The 26,471-nt window shown below is 57.5% G+C and overlaps 4 protein-coding genes across 6 annotated transcripts; 2 read left to right on the top strand and 2 right to left on the bottom strand.

Moving 5' to 3' along the window:
- Nucleotides 1-1,924: 1,924 nt before the first annotated feature.
- RRP12 (ribosomal RNA processing 12 homolog) lies at nucleotides 1,925-14,545 on the bottom strand. Its single transcript, XM_083865929.1, has 34 exons — nucleotides 14,392-14,545; nucleotides 13,315-13,550; nucleotides 13,130-13,213; nucleotides 12,861-12,937; nucleotides 12,570-12,675; nucleotides 12,281-12,397; nucleotides 12,031-12,169; nucleotides 11,595-11,722; nucleotides 11,209-11,307; nucleotides 11,032-11,123; nucleotides 10,843-10,954; nucleotides 10,583-10,680; nucleotides 10,333-10,447; nucleotides 9,940-10,082; nucleotides 9,632-9,753; nucleotides 9,437-9,501; nucleotides 9,166-9,328; nucleotides 8,921-9,075; nucleotides 8,479-8,546; nucleotides 8,181-8,274; nucleotides 7,821-7,979; nucleotides 7,616-7,696; nucleotides 7,430-7,535; nucleotides 7,179-7,286; nucleotides 6,920-7,077; nucleotides 6,479-6,570; nucleotides 6,228-6,386; nucleotides 5,887-6,059; nucleotides 5,647-5,763; nucleotides 5,291-5,340; nucleotides 4,932-5,010; nucleotides 3,857-3,924; nucleotides 3,387-3,469; nucleotides 1,925-3,207 (listed from the first exon to the last, which is right to left on the bottom strand). Exons 1-34 carry the CDS (start codon nucleotides 14,528-14,530, stop codon nucleotides 3,105-3,107), a joined length of 3,888 nt encoding a protein of 1,295 aa, XP_083722055.1. The 5' UTR covers nucleotides 14,531-14,545; the 3' UTR covers nucleotides 1,925-3,104.
- A 320-nt stretch (nucleotides 14,546-14,865) lies between these two features.
- PGAM1 (phosphoglycerate mutase 1) lies at nucleotides 14,866-17,562 on the top strand (the record flags this gene model as incomplete). Its single annotated transcript, XM_083866516.1, is given in 5 exon segments — nucleotides 14,866-14,914; nucleotides 14,917-15,156; nucleotides 15,513-15,787; nucleotides 16,290-16,470; nucleotides 16,566-17,562. Coding segments are annotated over 5 exon segments (915 nt in total). The 3' UTR covers nucleotides 16,736-17,562.
- A 550-nt stretch (nucleotides 17,563-18,112) lies between these two features.
- On the bottom strand, nucleotides 18,113-20,424 carry EXOSC1 (exosome component 1). Its single transcript, XM_083866517.1, has 8 exons — nucleotides 20,343-20,424; nucleotides 19,985-20,100; nucleotides 19,737-19,811; nucleotides 19,069-19,157; nucleotides 18,843-18,876; nucleotides 18,668-18,718; nucleotides 18,505-18,589; nucleotides 18,113-18,361 (listed from the first exon to the last, which is right to left on the bottom strand). Exons 1-8 carry the CDS (start codon nucleotides 20,371-20,373, stop codon nucleotides 18,255-18,257), a joined length of 588 nt encoding a protein of 195 aa, XP_083722643.1. The 5' UTR covers nucleotides 20,374-20,424; the 3' UTR covers nucleotides 18,113-18,254.
- Nucleotides 20,425-20,544: 120 nt separating this feature from the next.
- Nucleotides 20,545-26,460, top strand: ZDHHC16 (zDHHC palmitoyltransferase 16). 3 transcript variants are annotated; one of them, XM_083866988.1, is made up of 11 exons: nucleotides 20,545-20,589; nucleotides 22,464-23,018; nucleotides 23,108-23,302; nucleotides 23,524-23,612; nucleotides 23,809-23,837; nucleotides 24,028-24,161; nucleotides 24,379-24,426; nucleotides 25,012-25,097; nucleotides 25,367-25,490; nucleotides 25,572-25,642; nucleotides 25,988-26,460. In XM_083866988.1, exons 2-11 carry the CDS (start codon nucleotides 22,782-22,784, stop codon nucleotides 26,100-26,102), a joined length of 1,128 nt encoding a protein of 375 aa, XP_083723114.1. In that variant the 5' UTR covers nucleotides 20,545-20,589; nucleotides 22,464-22,781; the 3' UTR covers nucleotides 26,103-26,460. The 3 variants fall into 3 exon arrangements, with proteins under 3 accessions (XP_083723114.1, XP_083723115.1, XP_083723113.1); XM_083866989.1 differs by lacking the exon at nucleotides 24,379-24,426; XM_083866987.1 differs by having other exon boundaries at nucleotides 25,367-25,642.
- Nucleotides 26,461-26,471: the final 11 nt, after the last annotated feature.

The following is a 26,471-nucleotide window of genomic DNA, read 5'->3' as shown; positions in this document are numbered from 1 at the left end:
CGTCGCTATTGGCCGGTTCGAACGGGCAACGGCCGATCCGCGCGCACGAGGGGCGGGTGTGGGGGAACGGCCGGCCGTGCGGCGCGCGGCATGCTGGGAGTTGTAGGCCGGCGGCGCTGCCCCCCCCGGTGCTGGGCACCCCGACACCCACTGCACTGCCAGGAAACTCACACTCGGCCTGATGCACCCCCAGCCTGCAGAGGCCGCACCAAATGCTCCAAAAGGCATGAGCTGTACCATAAACTGCAATTCCCATCTCGGCTTGAATGTTTTCTATTACTCCATCAAGGACAAATAGAGAACATAGACAGTGGAAGAGTAGTTTTATTCCCATTTTTTTCCCTTTGTGGGTGAAAGCACTTGCCGTGCTCTGAACCAGGGTCGCTGTGGCCCTGCACACTTGCTGTACCCACAGCACCCAGGTAGCAATTACAGAAAGACAACTTAGAAACAATTGAAACTCTAGATTGGAGTGTTGAGGGGATTTGGAATTAATGTAATATTTTTTTAATTGACTAGATTTCAGCTGGAGTGGTCCCTTGGCATTTTAAGACTCCACATTAATTATCTTGCTGCCAATCATTTTATCTTAAACACCAAAGCTCCTCTTACACTGCAGTCCCCAGGAGTGTTTTCCCATCCCTGCACAAACCTGAGTGAGGAATCCCAACTCTGAACAGGGGAACCCTGAAAGGTGGAGCACTGTGCTTGCAGGATGGGGTGGTCCATCTGGATGTTGGGTGGGCACAGCCCCATGGGGCACATCTGCCCCTGATTTTAAGGTTTAAGGATCAGGGTGGGCATTTGCAAGTGTCCCAGCCAGCACTGGGGGGAACCTGTTAGTCCTGCCAGCCTCTCCTCAAGCTGGTTAAGAACTGCAAGAGTTAAGAACTCTTTGTGACAATGTCATGCTAAATACTGGTACTGCAGGAAGAAGTTGCATGGTTCAAGAGCCTGTGTGGTGAAGAAATAGCCTTCAAGCCACCTCCCAGCTTGAGCAGCAAAAGCCAAGCATGTCTCCAGGTCCCCAGCCTGTGCCTCTCCACAGGTAACTGCAAAATCGTTGTGGCAGACAGCTGCAGGAGGCACGACCCACACCAGCCCTCAGCCTGACCCGTGTCAGAGATGTGCTCAGGCTCCTGAGGGCCCCCAAGACACAGCTCTGCTCCCTGCCAGAGGCAGCTGCTGGTGGGGAGCAGGCTTGACTTGCAGCCAGCCTTCCCAGGCAGGATGACATCTCCTCGCAGAGGGTTTCCATTGCATTACATGATTAATTAGCTGATTAACAAGATGTCATTGCAGTAGAATCTGTTCTCTGGACTCCGGCTCAGGTGAACACCAGCCTCTGTTCTAATAAAACTCTTCTGTTCCATGCAGGCATGCACTAATTTAAGCAACAACATACAAATGAAGAACAATAGAGTGAGTAAGCTGGAGCTCCCAAATAAATTATCTACAGCCTTCTCCAGGCCCTGTCTCCAAGAAGAGAAGGGAAAGCAGGAAAACGGCTCTGCTGGGCCTTGAGCCACAGGTTACAGGTGTTGGTGTCTCAGAAGGTGACTGCTGCCTGTCACCCCCTGTCCTGCTCCCAGGGGAGGGAGGGCAGCAGGCCCAGGCTGCAGGCAGCAGAGGAAGATGGATGTAGCTCCTGGTCATGAGGTGCTGCTGGAGAAGCCTGTTCCACAGGCCAGGCTGTGAGCTCCTTTCTGGCAGGACAAGCAGCAGCACCTCAACACGGTCCTGGGGCTCAAGGGTCCCACTGAGAGCCCTGGGTGGGAAAGCACAAAGGGAACAGCATTCCTGAAAAGGCAGGACCAGTATCAGTAAAAGAGCTCCTCCTCCATCCCAGGCTTTTAAAAGGATCTTGGAAAGAAAAGAAAAAAAAAAAAAAAAAAAAAAAAAAAAAAAAAAAAAGGCATAAGAAAGCCACAAAACTGGATTTGCAGCCTCCAGAAAGAAGCCTGCAGTAAGAGGCTGAACAAGCACAATCCCTTTAGCTTATTAGAGAACTGAGAAGCGTTGCAATTCCAGCATGTAAGCTGCCAGAATAGGAAATTACAAAGGGCTGAAGGCTTTTTAATATGGAAGAGGAAGAGAAAGCCAGCTACATTCACCAACACGTTTGTTGCAGTGTGAGCAATGGGACCTGTATCCACTATCCTCAGCCCCGCTTCTCTTCAGCCGGTTTTGGCCAAACACCATCTTTTGCACTCAGCATGGAAGTAGCTGGGTAAAGCCTGATGCTCAAGCCAATGTGACAGGGCTGAGCAGCCAAAAAGGTTCAGGATTACTTGTGTTGCTCAGGTCTGGCTGGCAGGAAGTGGCCAGAGCAAAGGGCTTCTCTCAGCTCTCAAAGACAAGAGAAATGGCAAGGCACAGAGGGTTGCAGTAGCAGTTTTCCATCCAGTTTGAAGAAATTTGCAGCAAACTGTTCCTGCCTGCCATCAGGCATGGCTGGTATGGGAAAAGTGTCCAGTGGCCAAGTGGCAGATACTTTCCACATGGCAGAGATTCCCTGGCCATGGTTTTGGGCAGAAGAGCCTGCCAAAGAGTTTGTTAAAGCTGCTTGTAAGGACTTCATCCTCTCTGGCTTTGTTCTGTGGCCAGTTCCACGCTTCAGCCCTACTGCACATGTGCCCCACTGCTCTGGGCCACAGTGCTGCTTCTGGCAGCCTCCAGACAAGCCCAATGTGGGAGAGAGAGCTCTGGCTCCAGGTCCAGGCTGATGCTGGTGTGAGCCCTGCGGGATGCAACCCTGCATGATGCAGCCCTGCAGCAGCAGAAGGACCCGCTCGCTGCACATGGACAGGAGGCACAGCACAGTTATGCAAGAAGGGAAGGAGAGGAGAAATCTGGGCTGGGTAAGAACAAAGGGTATTTATCAATATAGAGAATTCTTTACATATTACTTGCTCTCACACACTCACACCCATGCCTGTCCAGGCAACTCAGCATTTCTCCAGGCACAGAAGGGCCATCAGTCCATAATACATCGAAGTGTCTTCCCAGGAAGTCTCAAACAAATGGAGGTCACCTTCGAGAGGACCCCCAGCTGTTCCACTAACACGACGCTGTGTCCTCAGGTAGGGGCAGGTCGAGTGTCCTCAGGAGCGCTGGGACTTCAGACGGTTCCTGCGGCCGGCCTTGGCCCCGCGCTGCGCTCCCTTCATCAGGCCTTTGAACTGGCCCTGCATTTTCGCCCGCTTCCTGGAGGGAGCAAGGAGTAGGAAGTGGTTTGGTACAGGCACTGGGCACACCTATTGCATGGGGATGCTGCTCCAGACTCCACAAGGAGCGGCACAGCAGATGACAGGGAGCTCCCAAACCCTAACGAGAAGCAGGATCAAACCCGTTCCCACCCTTGTGCCCTTCCTGATTAGCCTCACCTTCTGTTGAGTTTAGCTCTGTTCAGGGGGATGTAGGCATAGGGGTCAAGTTGGCCCTTCTTCTTCACGTCACCTTTACCTTTCTGTGGGAGACAGCAACGTGGGAGAAGATGCAGCACCAGGGAAGACACGTGCATCCCATCCCAGTGCAACCCTGCCACCCGGCTCTCCCAAAGATTGTGTTGCAGTGGGGTGCCAGCTGAGTACACTGCCCTGGGAGCTGATTTCCCACCATGCTACAGACACCTGCTTTGAGCGGTGAGCAGGGATTGTCCATTGCAAGGATACGACAGGAACTCTGAAATGGGCTGGCAGTGTTCAGAGATATTGAGTGTTTGGCAGCTCCTCTTGGAGCAGAGTTTCTCTCCAGTCTTGGTGTTACTGGACCAGACTCCCAACACAAATGGTGCTTCCTGCCCTAGCAAAGTCCATCCCTGCACACAAATCCTGCAACCCCATGGGACCCTCACCTTGGATCTGTACTCTGCACCGAAGGCTGGCTCCTTGTTCAGTGGCCGATGGATCCCAGAGCCTCCAGCTGAAAAAGAGAATCTATGTTGGAAGGGGGTCTTAGGCCTCCCCCTGCTCACTTCTAGGCTGTGGAAGCTGTTTCTGTCTCCAGTTCTTGGTGCCAGGACAGCAGAGGGGTGGCCATTTCCCACAAATAAAATCTCTGGAGAGATGTGTGGAGAACTGTTTGAAATTAATGAAGGCAAGTGCACCTGGGGAGGAATAACCCCTGGTTCCAGTTCAGACTGAGGGGCAACCTGCTGAAAATCAGCTCTGCAGAGAAGGACCTGGGGATCCTGGTGGAGAACAAGTTGTTCAAGAGCCAGCAGTGCCCTCGTGGCCAAGAAGGCCAGTGGTGTCCTGGAGTGCATTAGGAAGAGCATTGCCAGCAAGTCAAGGAAAGGGATCCTGCCCCTCTAACTCAGCCCTAGTGAGGATGCACCTGGAATGTTGTGTCCAGTTCTGGGCTCCTCAGTACAACAGACACATGGAGCTCACGGAGCTGGTACAGCAAATGATCAAGGGACTGGAGCATCTCTCTTATGAGGAAAGGCTGAGAGAGCTGGGCCTGTTCAGCCCCAAGAAGAGGCAGCTAAAATGGGACCTCATCAATGTCTGTAAGTATCTGAAGGGAGGGTGTCAAGAGGATGGCACCAGGCTCTGCTAGGTGTTGTTGGGCAACAGGGTAAGAGGTAAAGGCAGAAACTAATGCACAGGAAGTTCCACCTGAACATGAGAAGAACTTCTTTGCTGTGTGTGTGACTGTGCACTGGAATAGACTGCCTAGAGAGGCATTCTGGAGCCTTCCACGGTGGAGATATTCAGGAACCATCTGCACGCAATCATGTGCCATGTGCTCTGGGATGACACTGTTTGAGCAGGGAGGTTGGACCAGATAACACTGGTTATCTTCCCCAATCCAATCTTCCCCAGAGTGTGATCCTGTGATCTTTGCTTTAGCTGAGCTGCAGCAGCATAGCAAGATGTGTACATGGTTCTAGGGAGCCCCAGACTGGGCACAGGCACAGGACTTACCTCTATACTGAGAACAGGTTCCGGCCTCAGCTTCCTCATCGTCTGGCTCCTCTCTGAACCGACGCTTCTGACTTTTCTTCTGCAGAGAAAGGCAGCAGGAACCCTGCAGCTGGTTTATCCTTAAAGTTCTGCCCTCCCATTGACCCCCAACCTCTTGCTTCCTCCCATGGGCACCCAGAGACTTTCCAGACAGCACATCCCTATCCCAGACAACTTCCTGCACCCCTCCAAGCAGTTGACAAATGCCTGGTTTCCCCACTGGCCTCTTGGGCAGAGCTGCAGCTGCCATGGCACAGGCAGTCGTTTGGCAAGGATGAGCTCCCCCAGCATCTCCTCAGGACCACGAGCCCCTTACTCACACTGCGGAGTCCCACATCTTGCAGCACATCTGCCATCTCCTCATCTGCTCCTATGGTACAGGATAAGAAAGTCAGTGTGTGATGAGGGCATAGGTGAGCTCTGTTACTGTGCTAGCTCCTGGAGGGGGTTGTAGTAGCAGGGTGCCTCTGCTGAACCAGCACCCTCCTGATGATGTAGATGATTGCTTCTCCTGGGCAGCTGCCCAGAAGAGAACCACTGGGTGTGACACAAGGCCATACCAACTCCTGCCACTTCCACCCACATCCCCCCAAGATTCCACATGCAGCTGACAGGATGAAAATCATTCAGAGACCCAGAGCAAATGTAGAGTGAACCCTGTCAGCCCAGGTAGTACCTTTGGCTTCATCATCATCCAGCTCCTCTTCCTCTTCATGGATGATCAGGCGTCCATCCTCAGACATCTGGAAATCATGGCTCACTCCTCTGGACCGCTTGGGGCCTGGCTTGGTGGCTGCTCACAGAAAAATGGGTCAGGGCCTGGAGAAGAATCCAATTCTGGGGGCAGCTGTACCCCCAGAGCCCATGTGCATTGCAGCCATCCCACTCTAGCCCCATCTGAAGCTCCACTCCTTACCCAGCACCCGCTGGGACACATTGGGGTCCAGGAAGTTGAGGGGCTCATCATCTTCCCCTTCCTTAAGCCATGCCTGGCCTTTCTGCCGTGCTTGCTTCCGCTGCTCCTTGCTCCGATGCCGCTCCTCCTCTTCCTCCTCCTCATCCTCTGAGTCAGCCAGGATTTCCTCCATACTGGTCAAAAGGATGGAAAATGGAGTAAGCTCAGGGGTGCAGCCTGACCCACAATGCAGAGCAGCCCTGGAGATGTTCCCAGCATCATTCTAGAAGCACCAGCTAAGCAGATACAGTGCCAAGCCCCCTGTGTGGGCTGCTCCTTCTTCACCCCGAGCCCATCTTCACCTTTCTCCTCTGGGCTGTGGTGGTGGTGCCTCCTCCTCATCCATATCCGCAGCTGCTTTCTTAAGGGCACGCTGCTTGCGGTTCCGGGATTCCGCCTTGCGGATGTTCACCAGCACCTTATGGTACTCGACTGGCAGCAGCCCCTTCACCAGCTCAAAGCTGAGGAAACACACAGAGAGCAGTCAGTACCCACCTTCTCCTGCACTGCTTCCCAGAGAGCTCCCTAACCACCCTAGCAGACCCTGGCTTACCCAAACTTGCGGATGAACTTGATGAAGAGGTTTCGCAGATTCATACGGAAGTGGCGTCTCATGTCATCTGAAAGGTTCCCCACAGCCTCCAGCTGTCAGGACAGAGACCCTCAAGACCAAAGTACTCCTGCCTTGGGGACCCAGCCTCCCAACCTTTATGGGCATGGCCACTTTGTTCGCCCCACTGCCATTTCTCCATGCCTGTCCCAGGTAAGGCGATGGGGAAGTCTCCATGCTTGGCAGTGCTGGTTCATGGGACTTTTCTGGCACGTCTGTGCCAGGATACAGGAGAGGGGCCTCCTTGCTGCCATCTCAGCCACTGAGATCAAGGTTGTTTCCTTGGCTCCCAGGCAGAGTGCAGCTGGAGACACTCCTGGCTGCCCAAGGCAGACACAGCCCTGCCCCACCACCCTTCTCAAGGCACCCCGTGCATGATCTCACCATTGTCTGGACATGCTTGGCCAGGAGCTTGGTGTCCACCAGCAGCAGTGTGACCTTCAGGAATCCCAGGGCCGCCTTGACCACATCCCGCGTGCGGGAGGCCAGCAACAGGCAGATGTTCTGCAGGAGCTGCTCCACCACACTGAACTCCAGGTGATCTGCAACCATGGTGGGACTCAGCCACAGATGGCTTCCTCCTAGCACCCACCTTTGCCAAAGGGCTCTGCCTCATCCCCCCAGCCCTCCTGCTCCTGCTCACCTTTGAACTCGAAGAACAGGCGGGTCAGTGCCAGCACAGTGCAGCTGATCATGGTGACTGAGCCCGTGAGCCCCACGTAGATCAGGAGCAGGAACCGCTGCATAGCCTCTGCAAGAGGGAGATGACTCAGGCCCTGACTCATTCTGTGTCAAGCAGCCTTCCCGGACCATTTCAGTAGAATGCTCAACATGGGTCTGACCTCCCTATGGCCATAGTGGCTGTGGAGCTGAGCAAGTAGAACAGAAGCTCACCTTCAGGGGTGGGTCCAAAGCGGATGAAAGCATGCCCCATCTCCACAAGCAGCATGAAGGCATTCTTGCGGGCCCCCACTGACACCTCCTTGGTGCATAGGATGACCTGGAGGAACACAGGCATGTCACCACTGCTGCCACTACCACAGCCAGAACCAGCCAGCTCCTCCCAGGGACCGTGCTCACCTCTGGGACCAGGGCAGTGACAAAAGGCTCGTGCTCTGCAGATAGCTGCTTCACAATGTGGAACAGGCATTTCAGCCGGGGCTGGGGAAAGAAACAAACCAGCACTGGTATACCCAGGGACACAAACCTGCTTACCCCTGCCGCTCACCCTATCCCTTCCCTTCCAGCAATGGCTGATCACCACCACCACAGCCCTTGCTCTCACCCTCTTGGCTGGGGATGCTGCGCTCTTGAGTGAGTCCAGCAGTGCTGCCTGCAGGTCCTGGAGGTGGGAGCGGACAAAGGCCTGGCAGGGAGCGTGGGGAGCGGCACACACCTCCTCCAGCACACGATACGCCTTCTTCTGCATGCTGCGCTCTTTGCTCTGCAGGGACAGCCAACATGTTCCCACTGTCAAGGCAGCCCCTCACATTGGTGTCTGAAAGGACACCAGCACTCCACACCACCTAGCAGAGACCTATCCCCTATGGCAGCTGTTCAGTCCCTTGAGTGTGGGTCCAAGCTGGCAGCAAGCAGAAGGTACCTCACTGCAGCACCTGCACCTCATGGCTGAAGACCAGCTCACCTGGAGGGAAGGCTGGATGGTTCGGTACAGGGAGTCCAGGGACTGCTCATCAGCATAGGGTGCCATTGCCACTATCAGGTCCAGGATGGAGAGTCTGCAGCAGAGGACACACAGCTGCAGTTGTTAACTGCGGCATTACATTCCAACTAAAGTGGGGTTGGAACAGCTGGTTGGGACACCAGCTGTAAGTCACATCAAGTCCACAATGGTGGCAAAGCCCACACAGGACAATGCCCCAGTGCTGCTCACCAGGAGCATGCCAGAGTTTTACCCATTAGCACCAGCTCCCAAGTGTTACCTGGTGAATTCAGAACTCTCAGGACTGGTCAGCTTTGCACTGGCTTTCTCCAGGAATCCGCACACCATCTGCAAGGCAAGCACAGAGATCAGAATTGATGGAAGCAAGTGTTTTTACAAGAGTTTGCAATCCACCTGGCAAACAACTTGCCACAGGACTTTGTGGAGACCAGAAGCACCAGTAAGTCCAAAAAGACCTGGACAAATTCACAAAGAGCTTGTGCATAACAGGCCTGATGTGACTGCAAGACTGGGAAATCCCAGACTGTGGGCTGGAAAGGTCTCCCTGCCCATGAGGGCAGGAAGGGCTGCTCTCTGGTCAGAGTCTTTCTTCCTGTTCCTCTTCAATCAGGCCTGCACCAAAGCCCCATCAGATTGGGTCTGGCTGGGAGATGCTGGCCCAAGCCAGGACAGCTTGCCCCAGTGCCCCACAAGCTTCTCACCTGAGGATCTGTGATGGTCAGGTAAGCACGGACAGTGTCCAGCACAGAGCGGCGCTGAGCACTTGTGCCCCCATCCTCCTCAGGTTGGCTGTACACGTTGAACAGGATGGGCAGGAAATTTTTGGAAAAGCGACCCACTTCTGCCCGCTCTGCATCTAGGGAAAAGATGACAGGAGGCTACAGATCAGCATTTCCCCTTCTACAGGTGACAGGAACCCACCACAAGGATCTGTTTCCTCCCCAACCTGTCTCACAGCCTTTGTGGATGAGGGTGCGCAAGGCCTGGCACACAGTGGGGCGCAGATCTGGGCGCTCGCTGATGGCCATGCCCAGGGTGCGGGCCAGCCCCTTGAAGGCCCCCAGCACATCTGTGGGATGGGTGCAGAAGCCAGGCAGCAGAGTCCAGACCTGGAAGGCAAAGGAAAAGGTGGGAGGCTACATCTTTGCCCAAGTTACTGCTCCCCAGCCTGGTACCAGGGGTACACTATGGCAGGGCTCCCAGCCACTCCTTGTTACCTGCCACTGCAGTGTATCATAGATCTTGGCCTCCACACTCTTCCCATCCTGGGTAAACTCCAGGGCTGCAGAAGAGAAAGAAGAGATGAGCAAAGCAGAAGACATTGCAACGCCTTGCTCCACCCCAGGGCAGAGAAGGGAGGTCCCACAAAACACCTCGGGCTGCTGAGACCCCCAAAATGCTGCTCTTCTCACCTCTGCTTTTCAGGGTGGCCGCCAAAGGCAAAAAGTAACTGGTGAAGAAGCCAAGGCGTGCACCCTGCACATTGTCCCGCAGCACTGGCAGGAGCCAGCTGCGGGGGAAATCCAGCGTCTCCCTGGGGAGGAAAGGCATGGGTCAGGAGGGTGTGGGGCACTGCCAGCATCAGCCCCTGGGCACAGAGCACTTTCACCCAGCCCCAAAGCTGGGCACAGATAGGCTTAGCAGCCACACCTGCAGCACTGCATGGGGACTGAATGGGAATGCAACAGCTGCGAAGCTGCTACCCCATGACTGTACTCACTCCTTGCCATTTATCTCCAGGGGCACAGCTTCCAGTAGCACCTCAGGACCCATGGTGCTCACAGCAGCCCCCACTGCCTGGTCCACTTCAGCAGTGTAGGGAAAGTGTGGGGAGAGACGCAGGTCACACAAGGACTGGAGACACTGTGGGGTCAAGGCAGGACAGTCACAGAAGAGCTATATGTGTAGGTCTTGCACATATCACTCTGCCCAGGGATGCCTGCACGTCCCTGTGCCGAGTGTCCTAGAGCTGTGCACGCTCTGGCCACACACAGACAATAGAGCACAGCAAACAGCATGGCCCTGCTCCACAGCTAGAAGGGACAACACAGCAGCAGTGCAGCCACCCCACCAGCCTCTATAGATGAATCTGTGCCCTCCCAGCCTGGCTCACCTTCCTCATGATGGGATGACACTGCTTCCCACATGTCTCAAAGAACATCTCCAACACACGCAGAACTTCACCCCACGCTGCATGGAAACGATATGTCAGCCCTTCCTCCACTGATCTGGGAAGGAGAAAGGAAATGGTCACACCAGCAGTATTCAGGGTGCCTGCCAGACCCCACTGAGGACTGAGCAGGGCCTGATCAGAGCTCAGTCAGACCCATGGGGCCAGCCCCTCCCACATCACTGCTCCTCACCTGAACATCTTGCACAGGTAGGCAGCAGGGGCTGGGGCAGATGCTGACACAGTGCCGATGTCCTCCATGTGGGGAGCAATGCATTCACTAAGAAGGGTCTGCAAGGGCAAACAAGAAAAATGGGACAGCTGTTGGACCCCAGAACCTCCAGCTTCACAGGCACAGAGGGGCACAACACCCCCTGGCAAGCCCCAAGCTCCATGGCAGAGCCCCCCACAAGGCCCAGGGCATCCAAGTGGGGAGGTGTATGGATGCACTACCTCCAGCGTCTGTGCTGCTGCTGACACCACCTGGGAGTGTGGGGAGAGGAAGCAGTTCATGGTAGCAGAGAAGAGCCGGGGCAGGTGAGCCCAGCACAGGTCCTTCTGTAGCCTGGAGAGGAAAGAAAGGTCAGATCAGAGACCAAGCAGCCACCTCTCCCCTTGCCCAGCCGTGGCCTCCATCTGCACCTGCCCAGGTTGATGTGTGCTCGCTCCATGGTGGACAGCCAGGTCAGCAGTGGCTGCAGATCACTCGTGCTGGGCACATAGTCATAGAGAGCCTGTGGAAGCACAAGGTTGGGTAGGTGGGTGGGTGCTGTGCAACTGCCAGCTCTGTCCCTCCCAACACTGGTACCCCACACTCACAGTGATGATCTGAGCATTGAGCTCAGCTGGCAGGCAGGCCACGCTGGCCTGGGCACTGAAGAGGCTATGGAAAGCTTGCATGGCACACGCTGTCACCAGCTGCAAAAGACACAGTGTCAGGAGAAGGTGCTCTACTTTGAACCTACTGTCCCTCCACCCCGAAGCAGGGTCTGCTCTGGAAAACCCAGCACTGCTGCAACTATGCCCCATCTGCATAGCCTCCCTCTTTCGCAGCAGTCAGGCCAGCAAACTGTCCTGGGCTTTTCTCCATTTGCATTCTGCATTTCCAGGCTCTCAGTTGACAGCTGAGAGAATTTGATCCCTTTCAGAGGGTAGTGCACGGAGAAAGGGTCTGCCCTTGTCATCCCTGGAGTTGGAACACTCACCACGTGGCTGAGGGTCATGACTCGGAGCAAGGTCTCACAGCAGGTCTTCACCACAGCTGCAGGGAAGCAGGGCAGCACATCCCGCAGCAAGGCAAGGACATGCAGGGTGGTGGTGGCCTCCTTGGTACCTACAGGAGCAGAGCAACCTCTGAGCCTGTGGCACACCACAGCAAAGCCCTGCCCAAAGCAAAGACCCCATGACAGCAGTGGGGCTGACCCACAGAACCAAGGTGAACACTCCCCTGACTTCCGGGAACAGGAAAGCAATGGAATGGCTGAGGAGGTTTCAAAACACCATAGCTGCCCGAAAGATATTCATACCCACTCCAGTAATCCATGTACTGCAACCTCCCCTCTTCCCTCCAAGTCCTTATTCACCCACAGTGACAGGGTCCCCCACACTCAGCTACAGACCCCATGCTCCAGTGCCCCACACCTCCAGCTTTTTCAATCTCCTGCACACAGAACTTGGCAGTGGAGGGTGCTGCAGGGTGATGCTCAGGGGCTGCATCGCCAAACATGAACTCGCTGCCCCTCAGGACAGAGCACACACCATACTGCGCTGCCTTCCGCACCTGGGGGAAGAAGAACCCAGGTGAGTAGAAACTACAGACATGGGAGGTACAGCCGTCCCCAGAAACAAACCCCAAAAGCAGCATCATCTGCCAGAAGCACTGAGCTCTCACCTTGGGCTTGGTATGAACACAAAAGCTCAGTAAGCCATGATAGACCTGCAGGGTGACGGGGTAGCTCCAGGCTCCCAAGTCTTGCTTCCGTAGCAGTGTGGCCAGGCAAGAGAGGACCTATGACAAGGGAGCAGCAGGGGCATTAGCATCACCCCACAGAGATATCTCCCTTTCACTGTAAGGGCCTCAGACCAAGCACCCACCACCACCCTACAGCAGCAGCCTTAACCCCAGCACTCAGCAGACCCCAGGCAGAGCTGAAATGGCTGCCTGCCTCTTGGCTACTCACCCATCGCAGGGCAGAGGTGGAGCTGCTGCAGGTCTGTGAGGACAAAATATTCACAAAGGCTTTTGAGGCATCTGAGAACTTTTTAATAAGAACAGGGCTCGGAACGCTGCCAAGAGAAGGGGACATATCAGTGGGGTGAGGAGCAGACAGCTGGTGGCAGTCACAGAGGGGACTGCAGTGCCAGCTCACCCCAGCTGGGTCTCTTTCCCAGCCTGGGGAGGGAGGACAGCACCAATCCCTTTTCCATGATGGGGTCTGGTAGCTCTCCCTGCTTCTCTGCCAACCACTCACCGCTTTAGGACAAGGTTAAGCAGGTAGGCGACAGCAGACAGTGACTCAGGGGATTCCACTGCCTCCAGTGTGGTCATCTGGGAACAGAAGGTGGGTAAACTATGGGGCGTAGGAGTTCACACCAGGCCAGCCCCTCCCAGCCCTTGGGAGGGAGAAAAGAAACCAGGAGCACCCCAGCAGCATCTCTGCTGAACAAAAACACTCAGGCTACAAGCAAAGCACCTTTCTCTATCCTTTCTTAGAGCCTCTTCCACACAACCAGCACTCACCAGTGCAGCAAAGTATTCTGTCTCGCTCTCCTTGCCCCCCCGGGAGCGGATCACCTCTGTCACAGCCGCCAGCACTGCACAGATCTGTGAGCAGCCAGCAAAACAGGTCAACATCTCTAAGCCTCACAGACAGGGGGCCATCCCCACCAGACACCTCCCTTGCCCAGCCCTGCTCCTGTCCATACCTCTTTGTGAGCAGCAGAGTTGGATTCCCAGAAGCGCTGCACCTTGCTGAAGGTGACGTTAGTGCAGTCGCTCAGCCCACTCAGGAAGGTGCCAGAGGACTTCTCTGTGGCAGCTTCTTCAGCATTGTCCTCCTCCATACGGGTCTGAGCACTGTCACCTGCCCGCCCCAGACGCAGCGACCCCGACTGCAGCTCATTGTGCAGCTTCACTGCATCCACCGTCAAGTTACTTTTCTCTGCAGTGATAAGAAATGTGTCAGAACTGAGAAGTCACATTGTCCCACTATTCACCCCAGAATCCTCCATGCTCTCCTCCCAGCCAAAGTGACTTGGCTGGAGCCCATATCCATCATGTGGAATACAGGTGCCGTGTTGCCCAAACGAGCAAAAGCACATGAAGAACTGCAAAGAGCAAAGAAACCAGAGCACAGCCCAGTCATCTTTGATGGAAAAGAGCATCATGTCCACACAGTGTGCCAAGGCTTTAATACTGAGGTGCTTCTTGTACTCTCCCCTATTTATCTCCTTCCATCTGAAGCCCTAGCAACCAGACAGCCAGGACAGATGCTGCATGTCTCTCTGAGTCCCATACATCAGCCTGCAGCCAGCATCTGCAGGAGAAAGATCTCCTTGGCCAGGATCAGACAGTGCTCCCGTAGTGCCTGGCACACTTTCGTTTACCTTCCCCATCACGTGGCCGGTTGAATGTTAGTCTGTCATGTTCCTCACCACACCAGACACCAAGCAACGCTTAGACGTATGGGCATGGCTTTGGGAAGCCTCGCAGAGCGACAGGCACTGCAGCATGCGGTGCCCCATTGCGCTTCTGAGGCCCGGTGTCACGATGAGGTTAACTCGTTACTCCGTGGCCTCAGTTGTCCTCCCCGGTTTGCTGCCTCCACCTACCCTGGAACTGTCAGCAGCTCCGGTCTCCCTCCTGCCCCAGCCCCAGCTATTGGAGAACCCCAATGTTTGCCCCGCAGCCCTCCGCGCCCCTACACCCCTCCGGGCAGCGCTGGGCACGGTCAGGAGCCGGCCGCTCTGGCACACTACCGCCCCGCCCGCCCCTGCCCTTACCCGCCGGCCGGCTGCAGAAGCGGCTGCGGGCCGCCAGACGATGTTGGCGGGTCTCGGGGTTGGAGTCGCTGCTGTGGCCCTTCCGCCAGCGCTTCAGCTTGGCCGCGGCTCCCGAGCGGAGCCTCCCGCTCCGCGCCATGCTGGACCCGGCTCCACGCGTGGCGCCTCCCAGCGCCGCCTTTCCGCTTCCGGCGCCAGCCGCCATCTTGAGTGAGGGCAGCCGGCAGGGCAGGCCGCGAGAAGCGGTGTCGGGGAACTTCAGTGGGGTCGTGCCCAGTCGGGGCTGAGATGGGACACCCGAAAGACCCAGGGACAACCACCAGCAAGAATCGTCCAGACATCCCCATGCCTAAGCCACAGCCCTGTGAAACCGTTCAGACCATGCCCGTAGCCACGGGCGAGGAATCACGCGTTACGTATAACTGCGTATCGTGACGTCACGGTGAAGGTCGCACCGCCCTTCGCGGCCGCGCCATGTGGTACGTGCGCCTCCGCCTGGCGCGCGTTCAGCGCATGCGCCTCCCCGCACCGGCGGCGCGCGGGGCGGGGCGGGGCCGAGCGGGGGCGTTAGTCGCGCGCGGCAGCGGCGTGAGGAGCAGCGCGCGCCGGTCCCTCAGCCCGCAATGGCCGCCGCCTACCGGCTCGTCCTCGTCCGCCACGGCGAGAGCGCCTGGAACCTCGAGAACCGCTTCAGCGGATGGTACGACGCCGACCTCAGCCCCGCCGGGCAGCAGGAGGCGCGGCGCGGCGGCGAGGCCCTCCGAGGTACCGGGGGACGAGGGGAGGGGGTGTCGGCGAAGAGGCGGGTGGCGAGGGACGAGGGGGAAGGGATGCGGCCACGTCGAACCTAATGGAGGCTGGTCTGGGGCTCTCCGATGCCAGGCGAGGGCCTCCAGTGCCAGGCTGGGGGTTCAGTGCTTGCTGAGAGAGTCGTAGGTAGCGCAGTACGTTGGTTCGCCGGTACCGGTCGCGTCCTGGCCGCGACCGTTTTCTGTAAGGACGAGGACGCGACCGGTACCGGTGCGATGAGGCCGCCGCCCTTGCCCTTTCACCGGTTGCATAAGGCCCGGCACTCACCTTCCTGTGCTTTCCCCGCCTCCCCCTTTCCCCGTATTTTCTAGATGCCGGCTATGAGTTCGACATCTGCTTCACCTCGGTACAAAAACGGGCGATCCGTACTCTCTGGACCGTCCTGGATGCCATTGATCAGATGTGGTTACCCGTTATCCGGACCTGGCGCCTAAACGAGAGGCACTATGGGGCTCTCACGGGTCTGAACAAGGCTGAGACGGCAGCGAAGCATGGTGAGGCGCAGGTCAAGATCTGGAGGCGCTCCTATGACATCCCTCCGCCTCCCATGCAGTCTGACCACCCCTTCTACAGCACTATTGCAAAGGTAAGACTCACTGCTCTTTGACTGTCTTGCTAAGAGTCTTGTAAAAGTCATGTGCAGTATGTTCTGGCTTCTTCTGCAAGCTCTCCTGTGTCTCTGTTGTGTTATCTGGGGCTGTTGTGTGTGGTGCTGGTAGACTTCATGCTGAGTTTATCCTGCTTCCTTCCTGTGGAGCTGAACCCCTGGGCATTGCACAGACAGATCTAAAGCAGAGAGCACGATATCTCTGTTAATCACTAGTGCCATGACCCATTCATGGAAGTTTGATCGGGTTTCTTTGCCTGGATAGGCAATGTATGACCTTTCCCAGGAGGGTTCATGGCTCTGACTGTGGCTTATTGCAGCCCCAACCCTCAAAGGCACCTCCTTGCTTCCAAGCCTGGCTTTGCTTACACGTAGTGGGTCCTCAGATAGAGAATTTGGGGCAGAGACAAAATTGTGCCACAATCTTCCCACACTGGAAGGAGGGCACTGGGCTGCTGTGTGAGCATGGTTGTTCTCCCAGGATCGTCGCTATGCCGACCTGACAGAGGACCAGCTGCCGACGTGTGAGAGCTTGAAGGACACCATTGCCCGGGCTCTGCCTTTCTGGAACGAGGAAATCGTCCCACAGATCAAAGAGGGGAAACGAGTCCTTATTGCTGCTCACGGCAATAGCCTGCGTGGAATTGTGAAACACCTGGAAGGTAGGTCACCCCTGCAGGGGCATCCCAGGGACCCCCTCCTTCCTCAGCTGGCACTGTGGGAAGGCCCAAGAGTGACGGCACTGCTGTGTTTGCAGGCATGTCAGAAGAGGCCATCATGGAGCTGAACCTGCCCACTGGCATCCCCATTGTCTATGAGCTGGACAAGAACCTGAAACCTGTCAAGCCCATGCAGTTCCTGGGGGATGAGGAGACCGTGCGCAAGGCCATGGAGGCTGTTGCTGCTCAGGGCAAGGCCAAGAAGTGAGGGCAGGCATCAGAGTAGCACATAGTAGAGCCCCCTGCCATTCCCCACCCCTCTGTTCACACCCCCACAGTTGTAGGAACTTGGAGCTGTGGAGCTGGAGCTGCTCCCCATGGTTAGGCCCATTCCCTCAGACTAGGCTGCCCTCTGCAGATAGCCTGGGGGCCCCAGGGCGAGGGCTGGACACAGAGGTCTGGTGTGAAAGGGAGCCCTGGCTCTGCCAGGCAGCCACCACACATGTCCATGCTGTGATCCTGACCCTCGGACCCTGTCTGCAGAGGGAGAGGCCAAGCAATCCCTTGCCATGCCAGGCTCCTCCTTTGCTTTGTGTCCCTGGAAGCTCTCATCACCTGTTTACTGTAGTTTTGTCACTTGATTTAGTCCTCCTGGGAGCAGTGAGGCAAGTGCAATGCAGGTAGCAACCAAGGTGGGTACCCCATCCCTCATGGGTGTGTGGCACAGTGACTGAGTTTCCACTGGAAAGGTTGTGTTTTGGTGCATGTGGTACAGCACCCCAGGGTGGTACTCACAACTATGGGCCCAGCTCTGCCAGCCCCTGCTTTAACTATACTGTCTTCAGACAAGGGCGAGGGAAGGAGCCTGGTCTGGAGATCTGTGTTTGCCACATGCTGCCCCCAGCTGATGCCCATCCTCATCTTGCTGGTGGAGCAGGTGCTGTTGTGTCCCACCCCTCACATACGTGTACGTGGCCTGTCACTAGGGCCTCCCCCCTGCCGGTGTCGTGAGCCTGGGCTTGCACAGGGTCAATGTAACTGTCCAACCATAGCAGCTGTCTTGTTCCAGTTCAATAAAGGAGTAATGCGCAATAAGGCGGTGTCCACGTGTCTCTGGGGCATGTGGGGCTCCCTGCTGCCAGCATGTGCATGAGGCGTGCTCACCCACTGCTGAGCACGGACATGAGGGTGCAGAAGCTGTGCCAGGCTCAAGGAGCAAAGCTCAGCTCTGCAATCCCTGCTGGAGCGGGTGACACCCTGCCATGCTGAGGTTTTTGGGCTCACCCCAAAGGGCACGGCATGCACGTGTGGCCCAAGGAGATGAGATATGGCCCCAGGCTGTTCTCAGCCACAGCCCACCCACGCTGATTAGGGCTGTGCTGAGACAGGCTGTGCTCTAGGCTTGACTCCAATGTGGAGTCAGCATGGTGAGATAAGTGCCCGGTGCAGCCCAGGGCTCTGTCCTATTGGCCTCACTGCAGCAAAGTCACTCCATCACTCCCTTTCACTAGCAGGGAAAACGTGCTTCCTTCTGCCCCTGGTGCTATGAAAGCTGTTTCCTCACCTGCTGTTCTGCAGGAGCCAGACCCAAGTGCCACAGCCAGCCCTGGCTCCCACACTGACTGTAAAGAATAAAGCATGGAGCTCTTGAAAAATAATTTATTATCCACAAGTAGTAAACCTGTCCTGCCAGTGGAGGCCTGGCTCAACCTGTGAAGGAGGTGGGAGCCCAGGGGCTGCTCTGGCTCCACAGGCCCCAGTCCTGCAGCCCCCTGCCCCCTCAGGTGTTATGTCTGCAGGAACTGGGGCTGCACCCGGGCCACCTTCCGGAACTCCTTGGTGTGTGTCCGTGGGCACTGCATCTCACACCAGCTGATGGGCACCATCTGCACCCCTGGGGACAGAGTATGTCAGGGTTGCTCCTTCCCAAACTTGGATTCCTCCATATGGAGAGGGAAGCAGCTGCATGAGCTGCCCCTAAGGCAGGGATGAGGCAGAACTGTTTCAGTCCAGACTCTGTCCCTGTCCTGTCCCTACCTGCCTCACTCCGTGCCACCACCACGCCCAGCTCATTCTCTGCTGTGCTCAGCAGGTAGTTGGACTGTGCGTCCCCCAGGGAGATCTGGTTGGACAGGAGTTAAGGGAAAGACTTCCACAAGGGAGCTCGAGCCAACCCATTGTTCCTGAGGGGGAAGGATACAACTTTGGCCAGGACGATGTCACTGGGGCGGAAGCTCTTGTACACTTCTACCTGCACAGGAGAGAGCAGGCAATGTCACACAGCACCAGGGGGCAGTCAATGGGGGGACAGGGCCCCCACAAGCAGAAACCGAGGGCCATGGGTGTAGAACAGTTACTGGCAGGGGCTCACTGACCTTATCCTTCTCTGTGGCTCGAATATCTTCTTTCCTGAAAAAGGAGATGGAGGGATCTGAGTGCCAATGAGCAAAGACAACTCAAAAGCCTCCCTGGGTGCTTGCCAGGACCTGCTGGACACAAGCCCAGAGCTCAGGGCAGAGCTCCAGCTCCAGGCAGCCAGCTGCACTGCCCACAACCACCTTCCTCCCCCTGAAGGGTGGGGGATCCTAACCTTTTCCCTACCGTATGGTGCCTCGGAAGGTGGATTTCAGTGGTGTGGAGCCAACATACAGGATGTGCACCTTGGCAAAGCGAGAGTTAATACTGCAGACCTGCATGTAGGAAAAGGGGAATCAGTGCTCCAGGCAGGGAAAGGGCAGGGAGCAGCAGGCAGGGCTGCATAGGGAGCTCAGGTCTCACTTGGCCTCCTCCTCCCTGTGACCAAGCAATGGTGGGACACCTGGCAGCAGGCCAGGTGAGGAAAATTATACTTGTGCAATTTGAGGCACCAGAATAAGGCTGAAACTTGCAGTGACCTTAGTCTCTCTCCCTCCACCAGGAATGTAGGAAAGTAATCCCTGGTCTGTGCCATCCTTTCTCCAAGCTGCTTGAAGCACTGACCTGCACGCTCCCTGCCCCAGAAAGAGTTATGGAAAGAGAGCAAAGAAAATCCTCCCCTAACGCCCACCTGAGTTTCAGGGCAAGTGTTCCTCGTGCCAATATCCACTTTCTTTGTGAGTGAGGGACTCACGGGAGCTCCTGAGCTGCCCCTGCCTTTGTGGGAGTTGTACAGAGGGGACTAAGAAGCCCAGGGACTCCTCACCCCACCCTGTCCGTGTGCAGGAACAAAGCTCAGTAGGAGACAGAGTCGAGGCCGTGCAGTTTGTAAACGCAGCGCTCCAGCGCCTCACCTTGCATGTCACCACAGCCCCCACGTTGGGCAGGAGCTGGGACTCGCTGTCTCTCACCACCGACACCACGGGCAGCTGCAGGACAAGACACGAGGGTCAGCGCAGGGCACAACTCGTGCACAGGATCACCAGCCGAACCCCATCAGACTCCAATTCCCCGTCGCAGCCCAGTCTCCAGGGAGGCCGTGCAGGCTGGGCGCACGGCACTCAGCGCTGGGGAGGAGCAGCCGTGCCGCGGCCGCGCTCACCTCGTTGTCCTCACTCTTCCTCTCCAGGCAGCCAGCCAGCGAGGAGAAGATGAAGCCGTGACGAGTGTAGGTCCCGCTACCAGCCGTGGCCTCCTCCGTGCTGCACAGCCGCTCACCTGCGACACAGGGGCTCAGGGGCTGCTGGAGCATCCCGCTACGGGGACCGGGAACCCGGGCCGCGGACCGTTCCGGGCATAACGCTCGCTCCCGGCCGGCCCAGTGCGAGACATCCCCGGGGCAAGCCCCTCCGCACTGCCTCCTCCCATACTCCTCCCCTAGGCCACCGCGTCCCCTTTGTGGGCAGTAGCAGCCGCAGCCCCAGTCCCAGGAGCCCTGGAGCGCCCCGGGCCGCACTCACCAGGGATGCAGTAGCGTGCGGGAGGCGCCATGCTCACTGCCGACAAGGCATCACTAGAAATACCTCACCCTATTGGCCCCAGACGCCAATACTGCGCTTTAAGCGTCGCGGCTATTGGTTCTCTCCTACCTTGCGTGAGGCCTGCTGGGAGCTGTAGTCCAGTGGCGGCAGACGGTGGTCCCGGCATGCCGTGCGCGGGCGCTGCCCGTGGGCCGGCGGGGCCCGGGCATGGAGGCGGCGGGCCCAGGTCGGCGGCGCCGGGCGGGGGTGTCAGGGCCTTGCGAGAAGCTGTGGGCTTGTCGGGGCTGTGGCTGCCGTGGGGCTGGGCGGCGGTACAGAGGTGCTCTGGGGCGGGGAGCGCAGGGGCCGGGAGGCGATGGGGGATGCTTCGTGTGCTGTGGAGCAGGAGGTGCTGGAGCGGACGCGGGAGGCGGTGGGGTTTGTCGCCCTGGGGATGCACTTGGGGTGGGAGGCAGAGGGGGTAATGCTGCTGGTCCAGAGGGGCCGGGATGCTGCGGGGCAGGGAGACCCGGCTGTTACGGGGCTGGATGCGGTGGGGCTGTTGGCGTGGGCAGCCTTAGAGGATGGGGCTGAATTCCGAAAGTGTCTTGGCGCACTGGGGCTGGGTGCTGCTGAACCGGGGGAGCCGGGCGCTCTGGAGCCACCGGAGGGTGCCACAGGGCTGCGCCTGGGTGCCTGGACCTGGCAGGGGAAGGCCTCGTCTTTGCCGGCGTGGGGCCAAATCCAAGGTTCCCCACCCCTCGGCTGTGATGTTGCCAGTGCTCTTGTCCGTGCTGGTGGTTGCTGTCCCATTCCCTGGGCTCCGTGCCCCGCTGGCACGTGGGGACGGCCATGGCAGGGTGAGGGCTGGATCTCAGTGCCCAGCTGGGCAGGGGAAAGCTGTGTGGCTCTGCTGAAGTGTCACCTCTGTGGTTGTGCTGCTGTCTTCAGGCAGATGCCTGGGGACAGTGGGTCTTGCTCTGGAGGCTGGCTGCCTCCCCTGTGGGTTCCCCGCCCAAGAGCTGCCACTTTTGTAGGTGAAGAAGCTTCTCTGGGGGAGACAGGAAGGTGCTGTGTCTTTTAGGAAAGGGCTGACCTCAAAACACCTGCTTCTGGCTGCAGGGTTTTGTCTTTTACCACACATGACAACACAGGGATGTGTGCCACCCAAAGGCTGCACAGCAGGAAGTTTGCTCTGCTTTGCACCTGCTGAGTTTCAAGGAAAAGCTCTTGGCAAGCCAAAGGGGAAATGTGGAGAAGAGGGTGATGCAGGCATTTGCATATCCCACCTCTCCCGTAGCAGGGTATAGAAAGTCTGGGCAGGAGCCATGCCTGTGACCTGGAATGGGCTGCTGGGTCTGGGGTCCTCATATCCAGCAGATCCCAACCTTCAGACCCCATGCTCCTCAGGCAGAGTGGAGGAGAGCCCTGGCTCCTTTGGGCAGCCCATCTGGGTGCTGTAGCTTCTGCCCTCAGCCTCCCTGCTGCCCTCCAGGGGCTGTGTTGGTGGGCACAGCAGTGCAGAGGGACGATCCCTGCTGGAGGGACTCTGAAGTCTGGCACCAGACCAAGACGAGTGCTTGGCCCAGGTTCAGAACGTGCCTTGGCAGGACCCTGGGGCAGCCTCACTGCTTAATATTGATGGGTATTGCCTGCATGGATGCCTGGGGGCCCCAGCCCTGCAGATCGTTTTCCCGTGTGCTGGGCCAGATCGGGTTCCTCGTCACTCCCAGAAAAGCTCTTGGGCAGGACAAGGGGCTCAGCAGGCAGGGGAGCACTGGCCCAGGGCTGTCCCTGAGCCTCTGATTTGCTGGTGTGTGGCACTGTTAAAGGATCCAGGCAAGGAGAAGGAGAAAGTGTTGTGACTCTTTGAGTGAGGCTGTGGGGTTGGGAGGGTGGCCTCCTCAACGTGCTCCAGAAGTTGAGGGGAAGGGAAGTAGCATCCTACTTTTTGGGGCTAAGGAGGGACTAGGGGAGGAGGGGTAATCCTGTATTGGCTCCTCCACATGTTTCTTGTGTGGGTTCCCCTGTTCCTAAACATGTTGGGAAGGGCTGAAATCATCCCTGGAAATGACCCAGCATCCTGGATGCTCATGCCTTCTCTGGTTTCCTCTGAGTCAGACTCACCGTGTCACTCCCCCAGCCCCCTCCCCGCTGGGAAAGACGAGATGGGACCAGAGAGCACCTGAGCCCAGATGCTGAGGGGCCTGTGCCCCCTGCTCCGTGCAAAGAGACATCCCGGCGACAGCGACCCCGCAGCCTCCAGGAGCCTGGGATCAGCTTCCTCAGCTTCTCCAGCTCGGCATCCTTGTTAGTTCAGGGAGCTGCACCACCGGCATCGGCACATCAGGGAGGGGAAACCCTTCCCGAGGGACATCCAGGCAGCAGGGTGGCCTGCCCACGCCGAGCTCCTGTCCCCCAAGGCGTGGTGTGGCAGGGATGAGGAGCCGGCAGCGGATGTTTGCCGCGGTGATGCGTCTGCTCCTCAAGTGCCTGCGGCTGGGCCGGCGGCGGCGGTTCAAGCTGGTGCGGCAGGTGGAGCAGCTGTGGCACTATGGACACCTCTGCCTCCGCTCTCTGTTCTACAACTCCTTCACTGACAGCGATGTGGTGCTTGACTCTCTCTTCGAGCCGGTCTACTGGCTGGTGGACCACGTCACGCGGTGGTTTGGTGTGGTGAGTCCCCCTCACTGGGCAGGGTACATGTGGTGCTGGGGCAAGTGTGCTGCTGGGGCACTCCAGTGACCCAGGCTCCTTTCCTATAGGTGTTTGTGGCACTGGTGATTGGGCTGACGAGCTCTATTGTGGCCATTGTGTACATCTGCCTGCTGCCCCTCATCCTGCAGACCTACACACCTGCCTGGATATGCTGGCATCTTGCCTATGGACACTGGAACCTCATCATGATTGTCTTCCACTACTACATGGCTATCACTACTTCACCTGGGCACCCACCACAGGTGAGGCACCGAGTGGCAGCACAACTTCTCCCAGCTGGACACTGGGGATCAGCTACAGATGGTCACTGGGAACAGCCTGGTGATGTTGTTGCAGGATGCCTCTGAATTGGGGAAGCTAAGCTGGGCAGTGCAGGGTGGGGAGGCAGTAGGTAGGCACAGGGGAGAGCAGGAATGTGAGATGCAGGTTTAAGGTACACAAATCTCTTCTGACATGTGCACAGGCCAAGAACGACCTCACTGGTGTGTCCATCTGCAGGAAATGCATTGCCCCTAAGCCAGCTCGCACCCACCACTGCAGCATCTGTAACAGGTAAGGCACCCTGTCTCTGCCTGGGGCAGCCTTTGGAACCCTGCTCCTCACCTCCTGCCTCAGTGTGAGACAGGGGCACTTCTCTGCTCTGCCACCTCTTTGCCCTGTTGCTTGTAGCCTGAAGGGCTGGGGGATGCTTGTCCCCTCCCAAACACAGTACTTGCACTGGCTTTGACACTGGTCTCCTCTCTCCCAGGTGTGTGCTGAAGATGGACCACCACTGCCGTATCCTTCTGCTGTACTAACCGGTGGTGCACTCCTGGGGGGGAAACAGCCCTGCTTCTCCCTTCTCTCGAGGAGACAGCCAACATAGGAATGGGTGATGGGAGCAGGGCCCAGAAGAACCACCCTGGTCCCTGGGTTGGGTTTGGACCCATGGTCTGTCACAGTTAAGTACCCTTAACCCCAGAGGCAGCCTGGCTAAACAACTGTGTGGGACACTACAACCACCGCTACTTCTTCTCCTTCTGCTTGTTCATGACCATGGGCTGTATTTACTGCAGCATCAGTGGCTGGGAGATGTTCCGGGATGCCTACGCAGCCATTGAGGTGAGCGGCCTCTCTTGCCATGTGCCAATACTGCCTGGCTTCCCCAGGCTGAGCTTGAGAGCAAGGCTGGGCCAGGCCTGGCCAAATAGTGACTTTGCTTCCCCCCTTCCTTCTGCGAGGCCCCCAGCTGCTCTGGTCCTGTGTGGGTGTGAGGGGAAGGGTCCCTGCCCCGCTCCTCTGAGACACATAACTGGTGCCCTGTTTTCCGTCCCCCTAGAGAATGAAACTGCTTGAGAAGGAGAGACTGCAGGTGGCTGCCAACCAGGTGGGACATCCGTGCCCCCACAGCTGCTCCAGGCAGTGTGGAGCAGAGCTGCCCAGCAGAGCTGGTCCTGCTTGGGGCTCTGCTCTCAAGGAGCATCCCACATCAGAACCAGCTCCCACAGTCATCTCACGTGTCAGAGAGCTGGGGCTGGTCAGGCAGCTCTGCTATGGACAGTGCCTCCAGCAGCTTGGGGTCTGCCTCTGTGCACCCAGCTTCCAGGGGCTTGGGCCAGTGACAGCTTCTTGGCATGTGCTACTCAGGCCATGGTCTCCAGGTGAAACTGCAGCACTGCATACACATCTCTCCCTGACCACCAGCTGCAGTATCCTGACCAGTCCCATGGCTGCTCCCTGACTCCTTACCTCCAGCCCATGGTTCCTCATGCCTGTGCCAGCTCTGGGTGTCTGTCTTTTTGTCTCGTGGCTGTCCCAGGCTGCCTCTCCCTAACCCTGGCTGTTGCATTAGTTCCAGCTGCAATCCTTTCTTGGTGTCCAAGCTCTGCAGCAGGGAGGGGTGCAGCAATCCCTGTCTGGCTTCAAGCTATAAAGCAGTTTGGGTAATCCTCCCCATCTGGTCCTTTTTCAGACATACTACCAGACCCCACCACCCACCTTCTCCTTCCGCCAGCGAGCTTTCCACAAGAGCGTGGTCTACCTCTGGGTCCTGTGCAGGTGAGGGGGCCCAGGGGCTGGGGTGAACAGAGTGAAGCCTATGACATTGCTTGCCATCTACCCGCCTGTAGCTGGGCTTGCTCACTCTAGCGCAGATGTCGCTGCCCTGCCAGCCTTTGGGCCACACAGGAGAGATTTTGTCACAGGAGATTAGACAAGCCGACCCACTTACGCGGTTATGGGTGTGGGGAAGCAGTCTAAGCTCTTGCCAGCTGCAGCACCAGGGAAGGAAGGCCTGTGTTCCACCTGCTGTCCCTTGTCATACCTAGCTCAGTTGCACTGGCCCTGGGCGCCCTCACACTGTGGCACGCTGCCCTCATTACCCGTGGGGAAACGAGCATTGAACGGCACATCAACAGAAAGGAGAGGCAGAGGCTGCAGAAGAAGGGCAAGGTGAGCATAGCCCATGGCATGGGGGCTGGCTGGGGGCAGAGCCAGATGTCCAGATGTGATGTGCCTCTCTCTGTCTTGCAGGTCTTCAGGAACCCCTACAGTTACGGCAGCTGGGATAACTGGAAGGTGTTCCTGGGTGTGGATGTGCCAAGGTAAAATCCTGGGGAAGCCCCTGCCTGAGAAGGTGGTGGTTCAGCAGCTCTTTGGGTTGTAGGGACAACAGCAGCTCTCCTTGGGCTGCTGGGGTAGAGAACAACAGTGAACATTGATCCTACACTCTGCACTGCACTGGGCGTTATAAGGCATAGAAGACCTGGACATCACTGGCCTTGTGCCTCGGGAGCCCTGTCTGGTGACAAGGCGGTCTGCCCAGCACACCTCTGCCAGGAGAATCTCAGCTGAGGACCTCAGCCATTGTGGCAGTTCAGGATATGGTTCCTCAGAGCTGAGAAGCACCAAGACTTCACCTTTTGGCTGTGGCCTCACTTTCCCCACAGGCACTGGCTCACTCGTGTCCTGCTGCCCTCTCCTCACCTGCCTCACGGGACGGGCCTGAGCTGGGACCTGCCTCCCTGTGTGACGGAGCAACATGCGCCACTCCTGGCAATCTGAGGCCCTGTGCTCTGGACATCCTTCCCACGGGCAGGGAGCGCATGGGGGACCTGCTCTGCTGCTGCAGCTTCCTGTGGCCAAAGTGCCTGGCAGGAGGCTGGCACGTATCGCTGACCGGAGCCAGAGCCATGGGAAACTCTGTGGACAGTGTTGGTGCCTGGACACCTGCCCTCTTGGCTCTTGGTGGCTGCAGGCAGCCCAGGGGCAAGGTGGCAGAGCTGCTGCTCCCTGCTCCAGCTGGCAGTGCTGCCCTCAGTACAGGTACGAGCCAGCACTGGCCCAGCTCAGCTCTCTGAAGGGCAGGGCCTAGAGGATGGCAGCTCCATCCCCCAAGTGCTCCCCGGAGAGTCTTTTTAAGACCATCTACTA

Source organism: Zosterops lateralis (genome assembly GCF_965231275.1).
Source record: "Zosterops lateralis genome assembly, chromosome: 8".
NCBI lineage: Eukaryota > Metazoa > Chordata > Aves > Passeriformes > Zosteropidae > Zosterops > Zosterops lateralis.
The sequence above is the reverse complement of the archived record's forward strand: the minus strand, read 5'-3'. Positions and strand labels throughout refer to the sequence as shown.